We start from the raw sequence: 14,755 nt of genomic DNA on the forward strand, positions 1-14,755 counted from the left end.
ACAAAAAAAACCTTATCAGCCCCCAGAAACGCCGTCACCGTGGCATTTGCAGAGTTCATAGGTTTGACCTCTGTGGCGTCACACTGGACGTCCGGAGCGTGTGCCTAAATACAGTGCACCTTGCTGGTGCATGTCGTGATATTTGATTGGGACAAATCAACAAATCCTAATTTGTTCCATTCCTTCTTACCTCCAGGTGTGCACAAACTACACTTCCATTTAAATAGCTTTGGAATAAAAGTTATCGGAATGGTGAATGGGAGGATTTACTGTACTCCCAAATTTGCTTTGGTGCAACTTTGCATTGGAGAACTGGTACGAGAAGCCGTCCTCTTTCCAACATGCAAATCCTGTATGTGTTCTCCGTGTCTGGCAGCAAACCTCTCATGGATCTGCTGGTGACGCTCTGCGCCAGGTATCACCTCAACCCGTCGAGTCACACGCTAGAACTGATGACGGCCGGCCGGCACAACATCAAGCTCAAGCCCAGCGCTCTCATCGGAACCCTGGATGCAGAGAAGATCTTACTCAGACCCAAAGGGGATGATAAGAACAAGAAGAGCGGTCCTCACGTGCCAGAGGTACATCAGCGGCATCTCGTATGGGCTAAACCACGCTTGTCCAAAGTACATTCACACATTGTAACAATACCCTTATCAAGAAAACTAAAAAAGTGATAATAATTAAAGCAAAAATGGAAAAAAAATTGAAAAATGAGTATGTTCTAAAGAAAAGTTCTAATGTTATGGGAATAAAGTCAAAATATACCAAAATTATTTGAGAAGACAGTTGAAATATTTGGAAAATTAACAAAAAAACCCCACCAAAAATGGGGAAAAAAGAGCAACGAGTGAAGTTGATATGAAGACCAAGCTGACATGAAATATCATCCTCTCACTTCTCACTGGCTGGCAGAAAGATGTTTGATCTCATGGTATCTTCTTGTCCTGCAGGCCACAGTCCGGATGGTGATAAACTACAAGAAGACCCAGAAAACTATTCTAAGGGTGAATCCCCAAGTTCCCCTGACTGAGCTCCTCGCAGCAATCTGTGAGAAATGTGAATTTGCAGAGGAGACCACCGTTCTACTGAGAGACGTGCACTCACTGACCCCTTTGGACTTGTCCTGTTCCCTCAATGATTATGCAATCAGGGAGCTTTATGCAAGAGACACCAGAGGTAAACATTGCCATGAAATGTTGTTTTTCATGCACGCCAGCTCACTTGCTTTGCACACTTACACTTATCACTCTCACTTTCCTAGGCGCTGCTTCTCCCACATGCCCATCCTCCCCCACCCATGCAGGTATACTCTTTTATTCCTTCTTTTTGCTCATTTCTGTGGCTCCATCACACATCTTCCTCCAGCAGCAGTTCCACCTGGGAAAGATAAGCATCAGAAAGAAAAAGAAAACAAAGGCCTCTTCAGCAAGTTTAGAAAAAGCAAGAAAACCTCTGAGCAGGTACGTTTCCTTCCGGGACCACCAGCAAATGGCCCAAAAATCTAAATGTCTCTTTTTCACACAATAAACACAGAAGAAAAATTATATTCTTACCAGAAAAAAAGAATAAACTTATGAGGAAATCGTAATATTATGACAAAAAAAAGAAGAGGTCGTTTTTGGAAAATGAGGTTGGCTAAAAAGTTATAATATTATGGGAATAAAGTCAACATTTTATGGCAATAAAGTCAGAATTACGAGGAAAAAAATGTCCAGAAATGGCAAAAACAGCTTTTATTGTACAATAAAGACAAAAAAATAAATGACCTTCCGGGACCACCAGCCATGTGCAGAAAAGTCTAAATGTCTATTTTTCACCCTCCTGCTCGCTTGATGTTGACGTTCTCCACCAACTCCAGATCACCAATTGTGACACATTCATCCCTCATTTGTGGCAGTTAATTGGTTCCAGACCTGACTGCGATAAGTGAATTTCCACCAAGTAGGATTCAGTATTAATAAATGGAACATTTTCATAGTTCTAAATGCAGTTTTTAACGTTATTGGAGCCCCGTGGACATGAAATAACACCCCTATGTAGTTTACACCACTTTTGTAATGCGCAGGCTACAGGATCACTACAGGGACACGAGATAGCCATGGCTTGAAACATTAGCAAGCTAGCGAGCTAGCTAGTTAGCCTCCAACTTATTTACTATGTTCTAAACTTAAGAAAGGGTTAAAGATGGAGTGGGGAAGAAGGACAAAGAAGCCAGAAATGTACCACTTCCTCACTGAATGGGAGGAAAACCTCTATTGCCTCATGTCATGTATCAATAACGGAACATATTTTTGCACTAATAATACGCCATAGTCAACCCCGAAACAGCCATCATGTATTACGTGTTTATAAACAATTTCCGGCTTATTTTCTGAGGAAAAAGAATAAATGTCATATTTTTTGGGCAGAAAATGGGCAAACCTGTGGGGGCATGAATGCTGAAAAATGTGTGGCGATGTACTGTACCGTTATATACACTTAAGGGCCACTTCATTAGGAACGCCTGAACACGCTCATGACATCCCATCAGCTTCCAAGGAAAAGAGAGAGACGTGTCTGTGCCATCTAAAGTTATAAAAACAGCTAAAAAGAGGCAGCTAATGAAAGCATGTAATGGGATACACCTATTTGGACTAGAAAGCCCTCTAAAAAAGCTCCAACAAGGTTTAGTGGTGTTCCATCCATGCTACTAGCTAGTGCTAGCTAGTGCTAGTGCTAGTATCATGAAAGTAGCTAGTGACAGCTACTTTCATGATAACATGGAATACTTCCTTCCTGGGTGCATTGATGTCACATAGCAAAATAGAAAGGAACGCTACACCTAGCGTCAAAAACAAAAACACAGCAGCAGTGGCAGCAGCTCCAATATGTAGTGTACCTTTGGCTAGTGGCCTGAGGCATTCTTAGATGCCTCTTTTTATCTCTTTTTATATCTTTAGAAGGCACAGACACGTCGACATTGAGAGGGAGGTTTGTTCACGTAGCGTTTCCATTGGTTGCCTGTGTGCCGTGTGCTTTGGCTTATCTTGCCCCCCGCTGGATGTTTGCTTTCAAAAGGCCACGACGGCTAGCGCCCCCGCTTCCCCAGTGCTGGTGAGCAAGCCTCGACCGCTCAGCATGGCCTTGCCCAGCTCCACCTCTCCTCCGCTCGGGTCCCCGACGTCACCCGTCAGCGACGCGCCCAAGAAGAGACGAGCACCTCAGCCGCCCATCCGCGTGTCTCAGAGCTGCCGCGCCGACCCACGCACCCGCCAGAGACTCTACTCAGAACCAAACCCCCCACTGGACTCTGATCAGGTTGGTCAAGCATACATTCCAGGTGGTGGGTGTGTTTCTGATGATGTTTGTGGCGTAGGTGTCGGGTTTAAGCCGCGGCTCCTCAGCAGAGTCGTCTCTGAAGAGAACCAAACGCAAAGCTCCTCCGCCTCCGACACCACAAACTCTTCCTCCTCAAGGAAACACTCAAGGTTTGTTTTTCTTCCACCAATGTACTCATTCACTGCTTTTGATGGCCTCTTATTGCTGTCTTATTCAGCACAGTAGCGTTTATGAGACTCTTGTGCCCCCTGGTGGTCATCATCGCACTGCAGAACCTTGGAATCATCACACACATCAAAATGTTAACAACACTTGAAAATGGGCAAGAATGTACGTTTTGAACTGTTGGATCTTCTAAGTAGAGCTTCAAAATGCAAAAAGAAGAAATGGGAAGGAGACAAAACAAAGAAGCATTCCAGTGAAATAGGTTGAAGAGCACAGCCTTTAAAAGGCAAAACGTTGGTGAAGATGAGGATTGAATGTGACGTAGTGTCGGGTATTCACATGTCGTCATCTTTTCATGCCAAAGGCAGAAAAGCTTTCTCTCTTAGAAGGCGGTGGGATTGTTGAGCTACATAAGCGAAGCGCGCCATTGCTGCCGAGGTTGGATGCAGTAAATCAGTCATTTCAAACTTCTCAAAAACATCCTGAGGCTCGAGGAACAAAAAAGTCAAGTGGTAGACCCAAAAAAGTGAGCCTGATGATCCCATTGGCCATCTGTCAAGACACGGGACCATCCTCAGCCCAAATGAAGGTTGTTACTGGTGCCGAGTGCGATCCAATAACCGTCAGACGCCATCTGCCAGAGAAGAAACATCTTCAAAGGCCTGGTCTCCTTCAAGGTTTGGAATTTGCAGGAGAGCACCAAACATGGGACATTGAAAGGTGGAAGAAGGTTTTATTCTCCCTTGACGGTCCTGACGGCTTCCAACGTTACTGGCATGACAAGGAGATCCCACCTGAGATGTTTTCCACCATCATGATCCTTCCATGGAACAATGCAGCTTCAGGTTGCGCAGGGGCGTCAAATGGCAGCCAGCTATGTGGAGATGTTGCAGGGGGGCTCCCTCATGACTGAAGGCCCTCGTCTGTGTGGTGATGACTGCTGTTTCCACAGGACAACGCTGCACTTCCTAATCAGTACTTAATAATGAACTGATGGTACTTTCTATGACTCTTAGAAAACCTTGTGGGTTCCCGTTGTTGTCCTGGAATATGAAAGAAAAAGTGTGTTTTCAGGTTCTTGCTCGGTTTGCGTGTTGGGGGTGGGATGAAGCTGCTTTCCGGTAATTGTCCAGACATATTTGAGGAGGATTGTGTCGTCCTGTGAGGGAAGCCCCACCCCCGCCTGAACACAAACATTTAAAGCAACAATAAGACTATTTCATCTTTCTTAAAAACAAACCTAGCGTGTGTTTACACGAGAAGAAGCGCTCTGTCGCCACCCGGGATTCACCAAGAGGAAGTTTGACCTCCATGATCACGGCACTGAAAACATTTCTGCCAGTTTCCTTGTTTCTCCTCATCTGCTCGTCACGCTCACGCTGCTCAGCAGATGTCAATCACAGCCTGAGATCTGCAGTACCTTTATGACTTCATTTACCTATTATACCATTATGACCTTTATGACTTGATTCCCATCATATTAGAACTTTTTCCACAACCTCATTTTCTGGAAATGACAATTTTGTTTTATTTTTGTTAGAATTTGACTTTTTTTCCTCTTCATATTTGGACTTTATTCCTGCAAATTACTCTCATAATATTGCGACTTTAAAAAAAGGGTCTTTTTTTTCTTTAATATTTCAACTTAATGCTACTAAAATAACGTTACTTGTTTTACATAATATTACAAGTTTATTCTTGTAAAAATTCCAACCTTTTACCGTTGTCAATTTTATTCTTGTAATTATGACTTTATTCCCATAATATTATGAATGGATTCCCATGATTTGACTTTATTTTGTCTTGTTTCCCATAACATTGGAACTTTTTTTCAATATTTCAAGTCCATGCCAGTGCAATGATGTAACTTTTTGTACGTAATATTCCAAGTGGAACATTTCCCAAATAGCGTGCCGCTGTGTTTGCAGACGTTGAGGAGGTTCAAACGCTGCAGGAGATCATGGAGGAAACGTCAGCCGCTGGCGTCCAGAGAGAGGAGCCAAGTGTCAGCTCCGTGTCGGCCAAAGACCTTGGGGAAGATCAGCCTCATGATCTGTCCTCAGATGGCAAGTACGAACTCCTCTTAAGCTCTCATCACAACATCAGACACTTTCAGTCCTCCTTACGTGCTTTTATTCTGGCAGGCAACCGCAGGACAGCGTTCACGCTCTGCCACTTCACACGCGTGTCGCAACACCAGATGGCACACAGTCAGCTCACCTGGCAGGTATGCATAGACCAACAGCATGAACGGAGTGAGACCTTGTGCCAGTCATACAGTCTCTTTGTCCCGCTGGGTGGAGGCGGGGCTGCCAGCATACACACATAGTAGAAATTCTATTAGCAGATTGCAATATATTATCTTCATCATTAGCTTCCACAGTCAATCCCGCCTCTAAACGTGAACTGAGGCGAAGACAAGTTCATACAAGATGCTAAGTCCTGACTGGAAGCAGTGTGCATTATCTAGCCTTTTCAAATTTTGATTTAAGCATAGTTTGTGCACACCTGGAGGTAAGAAGGACCGGAACAAATTAGGATTTGACCAACTGCACCTGTTGATGTGTCCTAATCAAATATGGCGGCATCACTACTAGCAGGAGAACCAAGGTGTAGAAGGGGAGGAGCCACCTGCTGTGGCCCAGCAAGGTGCACTGTATTCAGGCACACGCCCCGAGCAGCCGGTGAGACGCCACGGAGGTCTCTTTTCAAACACAAAAAACATATTTTTTCTAGAATATTTCATGTCTGTTACTAAAATGATATTACATTTCTTATATAATAATACTAGTTTATTCTTCAAATAAAATGGTGACTATTTCTTGCTAGAATATTGCTTTATTCCCATAATATTTAGACTTTACTCTGGTGGACATCCATGGAAGATTTCAGTTGTTTGATGCCGAGTGTGGAATGGTATGATCCATTTGAGGTGTGAAATGTTTGTGTTTCGTGCAGAGAGTGTCGTGTGTCAGGTTGGAGACGAACATCATCATCACGAGTCCACATCTGACGATCCTGTGAGTGTCAAAGAGGAGCGCGGTGATGCAACAAGTCACCTCCAGGAGTCACCGCAGGATGCAGGAACATCCGTTGAGGAAAAGACTGCCAAGTCCAGGCAGGAGATGGAGATCATCAGCACGTCACGCCCTGCTGGTGAGGACGTGGAAGTTCAAACGGAACTCACAGAGCAAGCTCTGCCTTCTGTGGAGGAGATGCGACCCACAGAGCTGGAATGGAAGCAAGCCTCAGAGGTTTCCTCGTGCCGTCTTGCATCTCCAAAAGCCGGCGTGAAGGTGGAGCCAAAGCCCAAAGCGTCCAATGAGCTGACGAGGGACTACCTTCCCAAGGTGGGGATGACCACCTACACCGTGGTGCCTCCCAAACCCAACGAGAAGCTGAGATACTTTGAAGTTGCACTGACACTGGAGTCGCCGCCCCCCCTCGCAGCACAAGAAGGGGAGGGGCCGCACCCCCACATACCCAGGGACCAATCACTGAGCGGCACCGCCGCCACCCAAGACACTGTCCATGGACGTCTGCATGAAGCCTGCAGCTCACCTCCAGCAGGTTCATCAGGGGAGCCAAAGGCCACCAGAACCCCGCCCGCAACCAAACCCAAGCCCGGTTCTTTCCGCATGTCCAAACACAAAAAGACACCTGGATATTACGTAACCTCGGCCGCAGAGAAGAGCCCGGGTGTCTGTCCTGCTTCTCAAGTAGATAACCCAACGTTACCTCCTGCACTTCCCGCTCAGCCACTAGAGGGCGCCGACGAGCAGGCGAGCCCTAAAAGGGACGTGGGGGTGACGAGGCGGAGCGATCCGCCATCCAAAGAGTCCAGCTTTGGGTTAAGCTTGGAAAAGCTGCGGAGCTTTGCCGCGCCGAGGCCTTATTCTCCCAAAACGCCGTCCCGCTTCGCCCAGGCTGTGTCCTCGGCTGTGAAACGCAGCCACTCTTTGTCCCGCGGCCCCAAATCACCCACTCACTCACCCCTCAAACCCTGCCCCCCTCCCAGTCCTGAACATCTCTATTCACTCATTCACAAAGATGCACTCTTCCATGTCAAGGTCAGTTCCTACTTTTACTCCACAAACCTTCTCTGACGAAAGCTTTTCTCTAGCGCCACCTCGTGAAACATGAAAGCATAACACGTTCATATTGTTACAATACGCCAACAAGTTATACAGATTTCTAGAAAAAAGCAGCATCTCAGCTTTGTCTAATAAGTGCTCTTTTTGCCCATTTTTGCTGGGGTTTTTTCCAAATATTTCAACTTTTTTCTGAAACAATCTTTGTAATATTAGGACTTTATTGATTATTTATTTCATTAGGATTTATTCCCATCATATGTCCACTTTATTTCCATAACATTTTTTTTATATTTTATACCAACCTATTTTTCCAAAAATTACAACTTTGTTTTCTTTGTTGTTTTTCATATTGCAACTTTTTTTTTAAGAAAAAGTTATTTTTTCTTGACTATTTCATGTCCGTGCTGCTAAAGTGACATATTTCTTGCTAATAATACTGCAGTCATTAAAATTGTGACTCTCTTATTATTATTTTCTTATTATTCTCGTATTTTGACTTTGTTCTTGTAATATTTTGACTTTATTCCCATAATATTCAAACTTTTATCCCACCTCATTTCCCCAAAATTACAACTTTATTTTATTTGTTTTTTTCTTGAACATTTAATCTCTTTTGCTACTAAAATACAGTAAATACATTTTATGACACAATATTACTATTTATGTTTACTGTTTACTCTCAAATTCTACATTGTTTTTTTTTCATTTCTCATGTGTTTTTTTTTATTTTCCAACTATTTCAACTTTCTTTTTGTAAATTCTCTTCTTGTAATTTGGACTTTATTCCAATAATATTGAGACTTTATTCTCGTAATATTATAACTCCCCCCCACCTGATTTTCCAAGAATGACAACTTTATTTGTTTTGTTTGTTTCTCATAATATTTATAATATGAACATATTATATATATATATAATATTTAATATACTATAATATTACAATAATATTTAGAACTATATATACAATATATACTGTATAAAAAACACATTTTGTCTGTAATATTTCAACTTTATGCTACTAAAATGAGATTATTTTTCCTCATAATATTACCATTTTATTCTTGTAAAATTTCCCTTTTTGCTGCTGCTACTGCTTGTTTTGTTAACTTACATGAATGAATGAAAAGAATGAATGAATGAATGAATTGGAGCGCATTGACGAGCAGCTGTGTGTTCATGCAGGAATGCTGATGATTCTAATGTCATCAGGCTGGAACAGCACGAAAAGAACGAAAATAACGTCACATCAGGAGTCACATGTGTTTGCAAATGTTCAGGGCGATGAGAGCGGCGAGGCGGGGGGGGTGCCAGGAGGGGTGGAAGGTGCAGCGTTAAGCGCGCTGGCGGAGATGGCGGTGGAGAGTTACCCGTAGCGGAGCCTCATGACGACGTGTCTTCATCTACTGTAAGAAAAGTCGGCGCTGTGCGATCAGACATCTTTTCATGCCTGAAGGATGATTGTGTTTTATTTCCAGGAGAACATCCTGTCTGGATGTTTGGATGCCAAGACCCCCCAGCACGCTGGAGTTTTACCTCCTTTGCCTTCATTCCTGATTCAGAAGTCATTTCATTAAGTAACAGCCTGCCTTGAATTGCATAATTTAATTATTTTTGTGTGATGCTCTAACTTCCTGTGTTCAGTAGCAAATAAGAAGAATTCCATAAATGACCAAGATGATTTTCAGACTTGTGTTCATCAATATTGGCTCTATTTTTGAAAAGTATGAAAGTCCAGGTCAGGCTTACGGTACTAATATCATTTCTATTTAAATGTATGACTTGTATGCAAATAATAAAGGGGAAGTAGAACGCAGTGGACACTTCTCATGCTGTAGCGAAGCCTCTGAGGGAGAAGTGAAGGGAACACAGCTTCAAGAGGAAGGAGGTAAGTAAGCTTACCATACAGACTAAAAAGATCTATTTTTATACATTACTCAGAACATATCAGGATGAAGTTCAAATGTGGCGCAGCGGTCCCTCATAACATGACTGTTTTTCACAAATTCATGAATAAATTATGCTGTTTTGTGGTTTCATTAGTCCAGAAATTGCACATGTAAGCACATTGTACATATTTCTTAACCAAATGAAGCATTTCCAAGCATAAAAATGTCTAAATGAACTAACTAAATGAAGTAAAATACAAATACATGGCAGAAGAAGCATTGTAAATGTGAATGTAGTATTCTACATTGGCCACTAGGTGTCGGTGTTGGGTGAGACAGGCACTAGACTCCTCGTTAGGGTTCCACATTTACTGTGACACTGCCCCAGCAGGAGTTTTATTTACATCTTACATGGCTTATTTGTAAAGGAGTGTAAAGGTGACTATAGGGGTGTTATTTAGTGTCTAGAGGGCTCTGATCATGTTAAAAGTGTATTTAGAAGGTGGTAAACAGGTTTTCTCTGTCTTATTTTCTCTTATTATGTCTACTGTATTGGGTAATAGAAGCATAAAGGTGACTATAGGGGTGTTATTTTGTGTCTAGAGGGCTTTAATAATGTTAAAAACCAGATTTAGAAGGTGGTAAGAAGGTTTATTATGCCTAATATGTCTTATTTTCTCTTATTACGTCTACTATATTGAATAATAGAAGTGTAAAGGTGACTATAGGGGTGTTTTTTGGTGTCTAGAGGGATCTAATAATGTTGAAAAGTGTATTTAGAAAGTGGTAAGCAGGTTTTGTGTGACCTATATGTTGCATTTTCTTGTATTATGGCAACAATGTTAGGTAATAGGAGGGTAAAGGTGACTATAGGGGTGTTATTTCATATCTAGAGGGCTCTAATAATGTTAAAAGCCGTATTTAGAAAGTCAAACTGGTTTCCAATACTCTAATTACAAAAATATTCCCTTTATTAACATTCAATCCTATATCGCGGTCAGGTATGTAACCAATTAACCGCCATAAAACGATGATGATGATGATGATGATGCAAAAAAAAAACTCGACTGTATTTCTCTATGATCACCACAACCACTAGAGGGCGTATTTACACTAGTAGCGGCTTATGTTATACTGCATTGTAGTAACGTAAAAAAAAAAAAAAAAACCTTTCATTGAACATTTCAAAAGTGTATGCCAGTGATAAAGAAAATAGAGAGAGTGTTTGTGATGCTTGGATACTTGGCGTACATGCTGTCTGTTTCAGATATCAACTCAGGAGACCCATGGGCGTTGTCAGCAGGTTTGACGACTTTCAAAAGGGTCAAACTGAAAATATGACATGTGCAGTCGAGACATCCACGTGTAGAGTGCATAGCTGCTATATAAAGTGTGAAATTAGTGTAAATAATGTGCCCTTGTACTGCCTACACCATCTTGGACGAGCTCCCAAATGGCAGGTAATTTACATAAAGACTTGTTTCGACAGTGAAATAATGAGTTCGCTAACAACATCTCTCACAAACTTTGAATTAGATGCCGGCGATGTCGCCTTAAACGAAATATGTATGCAGTATTTTGTTTTTGTTGAAGTGCGTGCTAGGCTAGCACCGTCATGAGTTTGCTTGACTGATGCAACATTTTGTTCAATAAAGTTCCATTGAAAGCGAAGGCGTTCTTGGCTTGCAGTACCTGACACGACCGCCCGAGGGTGCTGAAACAATTAAATGAATGAAAAGTGACAACATTTTCCAGCCTTTATTTCTCGGGAGAAAATGTGATCTCTTTGGGTTAATCCAGTATTTTATGATTTATCCTCATAAATGAAAATGTGGTGCAACAGGGATTTTATTTCAGACTATTAAAGCCTCAGGATGTTTTTTAATAGAATGTCTCGTTAGAGTCCGAAGCAGTACTTTACTATGTTCAACATTTTGACAGGGTTTTTTTTCCCCAACTAGAAGCATCCAAATGATGGAGAAATACATTGTTGAACTAGTGTTTATAAAATGTGCTATCTTGGTTTGAGTTAGTGAATCTATGGAATGTACAAGTAGTAGTAGTAGTAGTAGTAGTGGTAGTACTTTATTAATCCCACAGCAGGGAAATTCATCTGTTACAGCAGCAAGCAAGATACACAAGTAAAGAATGCATAGTCATTGGCAATGCATGCAATGCATACACGAGTTTCACTTAAGGAATTGAAATACACATTTTCAAAAATTTACTCATTTATGTAACTTTTTGTATAAATATATATTACTATTCATTTATTCATGTATTTAATTTATTGGTGGCCAGCCTCAGTCCGCCATATTGTTTTATGTGGCCCGCAAAAGCATGGAAATAATGCACAATAAAAAGACACTTTTTTAATTTTTTTTTTTTTTTTTACAGTATTTACGTATATATATTTTAAAGGGGTTTTTTTGTACTTCTTTTTACTTTTTATATAGTATTTTTTTATTTTATTTTTAACCTTATTTTAAAAATGTTTTACATATATATTTACTTTTTTATATACATCCATATACTTTATTTATATACAATAGTCATATTAAGTAAAAAAAAAATTTGAGTATTTTTTTTTTTTACCTTTTATATAGCACTCTTTGGTTTATTTTATTTTATTTTTCATCTTGATTGAAAAATGTTTCACATATTTTTACTTTTATACTTTTATATCATCCATCCATCCATTTTCTATGCCGCTTCTCCTCTTTAGGGTCACGGGGGCATGCCGGAGCCTATCCCAGCTGACTTCATTAAGTTAAAATCATTTAAAAATCATTTTACAGTAAATGTTTTAATTTGATTATTTTTTTATATAGTACTTTTTAATATTGTTATATTTTATTTTAATATTTTAAAAATGTGTTATATACTTTTTTATATATTCATATATTACGTTAATTACTATTTTTTCTTTTTTATATAGTATTTAATATTGTTTTATTTTATTTTCAATATTTAAATTATTTTAATTATATTATATAGTCAATTATATAATATAAATATAATATATAATATAATTAGAAATAATGTAATTATATTAATTAATTATTCATATATTTACTTTTTTATACAGTATATTCATATTATGTTAAGTTAAAAAATAACTTTAAAAAATCATTTTTACAGTATATTTACATTTTATTTTTTATTTTTTTTACTTTATCACTTTTTAGTTGAGCACTTTTTATTTTATTTGTAATATTTCAAAAATGTATCACATGTATGTTTTTACTTTTCATATATTCATATTTAAGTAAAAAGTCATTTGAAAATCATTTTACAGTATATATATTTTAATTTGATTTTGTTTTTCTTTTATATATAGTACTTTTTAATATTGGTATTTTTAATTTTGTTTTTAATATTTAAAAAATGTTTTGTATATATCACATTTTTATGTATTCATGTTAAGTAAAAAAAATCATTTTACAATATATATATTTAAATTTGTTTTAATGTTTTATGAAGTACTTTTTAATATTTTATTTTAAAAATGTTTAAAGTTTTATATATTTTTTACTTTGTTATATATTATTAAGTTTAAAAAATCATTAAAAAACTACAAAAAATAATAATAATCCAAAAGACACATATGCTGCTGAAAGGATGTTATTTTTTCTCATAAAATTACATTAAAATTGTAACTTTTAACTTTTTTCTTGTAAATTTTTCTTCTCACAACTTACTTTATTCTCATAATATTATCACTTTTCCACAACAAATGAAAGACATAAATGACATTATTATAATACTCTCATAATATTACGACTTTAAATTAAAATCATTCTTTTTTCCGTTAATATTTCTACTCTATGCTACTAAAATGAGATGATTTTTCCTCAACATATGACAAGTCTATTCTCGTAACAATGCAACCTTTGTGCTTGTCAGAATGACTTTATTATTTTATTAATAATTGGACTTTCTTCTGATGTCATTACATCTGTTTTTGTATATTATGAACTATGAACTATTTCAACTTTCTTCTGGTAATATTACGACTTGATTCCCACAATATTCTAACTTTTGCCCCGCCTTAATGATGTAACTTGTTGTTACCAGATGTCACCACCAGATGGCGGCAGATCACCCGAGGTCTTCCTGCAGAGGAAGCTTTAACAAATGCATACAAACCAAAAGCAACACAGTTTTTAAAGGGCTTTCCAGGCATCCTCCTCTGTTGGCCATCTTTGTGTGAACTTTGTACTCCAACCTCCCAACCTGTGACCTAAGCTGATTTTTTTTTTTTTTCAAACAGCCCCAAAAGTGAACCTCAAGATGTTTTGCTCACATCTGCTTCAGTGAGACACGTATTGCACTCATCCACTTGATCTTCATATCCATTTGCCAGCGTGGTCCAGTGGAGCAGACAGCGAGGAGGCGTCTCTGCCCTCTTTTGGTACCCAGGAAGCTGCGGTCCGCCTCTCAGAGAGGCTCACAGAGGGCGGACGAGGCGAGCGCTCTCTTTCCAGCGGGCTTGGAAGTCCTTCAAAGCTTTCCAACTGCCGGCGCCGAGGTCTGAAGCCCCTAATTAGGACATTTTCTGGAGTGGGGGGTCGTCTGGGAAAGATGGAAAACTAACAGTGAGTACAACTTTATGTCCTGATGCTGCTTGTGTGTATTTCATGTACTTTTTGCAGAGTTTCGTGCGCTATCACGCACTGCTTTGACCTTCTGATGATATTTGATGCGATAAAAAGAAAGACTAATGAATGTACTTGAATGTATTTCCATGTTTCCAGAAGGCATGTAAATAGAAAACAGGGCTGATGGTGCGTCTGAGGTGGAGTGCAGCAGTTAATGGGCACTTCCTGTTTGCTTGGCTGTCAGCAGCGTTATTAGATTGCCGTCAAATCCATCCTGCCCTGTTTGCTGTGCACATGGCGTGCGTGTGAAATACATCTCCATGCAGACTGGGCCGCCAACGCCCTAAACCAGCAACATGTTCACGGTGTTGTCTGCGAGCGGGGAGCGGGCGGGCCAGCCGGCACGGCTGAGGAGCACTTAGGAGCAGCCCGTGGACGTCCCGTGGGAGCTTGTAGACATTATACGGTGTGAGCACATCAAAGGAAACTCATCAGATTCAGAAGGTGCCTTGGAAAACATAACAGAATCGACAAACATGATTCCATCTCTTGTTGTGGTTGGTCAGTTAGCTTTTTGTCTTTTTTTAATGTAAGAAAAGGTGAAGTCATGTATGAGCACGCGTACACGTGCCACTGGTAAAACCATTTCCATCATTTCTATTCATTATTATATCATATTATAAAAGAA

The 14,755-nt window shown here is 39.7% G+C and overlaps 2 protein-coding genes across 6 annotated transcripts in view; both read left to right on the plus strand.

Annotated features, from left to right (window-relative positions):
* cobll1b (cordon-bleu WH2 repeat protein-like 1b) overlaps positions 1–9,610 on the plus strand; it is a 33,246-nt gene extending 23,636 nt beyond the window's left edge. For 2 of the 4 annotated variants that reach the window (XM_054787207.1, XM_054787209.1), the window contains 11 exons: positions 377–581; positions 954–1,179; positions 1,265–1,306; positions 1,369–1,463; positions 3,061–3,300; positions 3,359–3,470; positions 5,415–5,556; positions 5,631–5,713; positions 6,445–7,556; positions 8,858–8,985; positions 9,056–9,610. In XM_054787207.1, coding sequence (XP_054643182.1) covers positions 377–581; positions 954–1,179; positions 1,265–1,306; positions 1,369–1,463; positions 3,061–3,300; positions 3,359–3,470; positions 5,415–5,556; positions 5,631–5,713; positions 6,445–7,556; positions 8,858–8,953 — 2,353 coding nt within the window. In that variant the 3' untranslated portion in view covers positions 8,954–8,985; positions 9,056–9,610. The remainder of the gene's footprint in view (positions 1–376; positions 582–953; positions 1,180–1,264; positions 1,307–1,368; positions 1,464–3,060; positions 3,301–3,358; positions 3,471–5,414; positions 5,557–5,630; positions 5,714–6,444; positions 7,557–8,857; positions 8,986–9,055) is intronic. The other 2 variants (XM_054787208.1, XM_054787211.1) reach the window with 2 other exon arrangements.
* Positions 9,611–13,748: 4,138 nt separating this feature from the next.
* Positions 13,749–14,755, plus strand: part of scn1laa (sodium channel, voltage-gated, type I-like, alpha) — a 36,288-nt gene continuing 35,281 nt past the window's right edge. For both annotated transcript variants that reach the window (XM_054786947.1, XM_054786946.1), the window contains exon 1: positions 13,749–14,064. The gene's annotated coding sequence lies outside the window, so the exon portion shown is untranslated. The remainder of the gene's footprint in view (positions 14,065–14,755) is intronic.

The sequence above is a fragment of the Dunckerocampus dactyliophorus genome, chromosome 9 (genome assembly GCF_027744805.1).
Source record: "Dunckerocampus dactyliophorus isolate RoL2022-P2 chromosome 9, RoL_Ddac_1.1, whole genome shotgun sequence".
NCBI lineage: Eukaryota > Metazoa > Chordata > Actinopteri > Syngnathiformes > Syngnathidae > Dunckerocampus > Dunckerocampus dactyliophorus.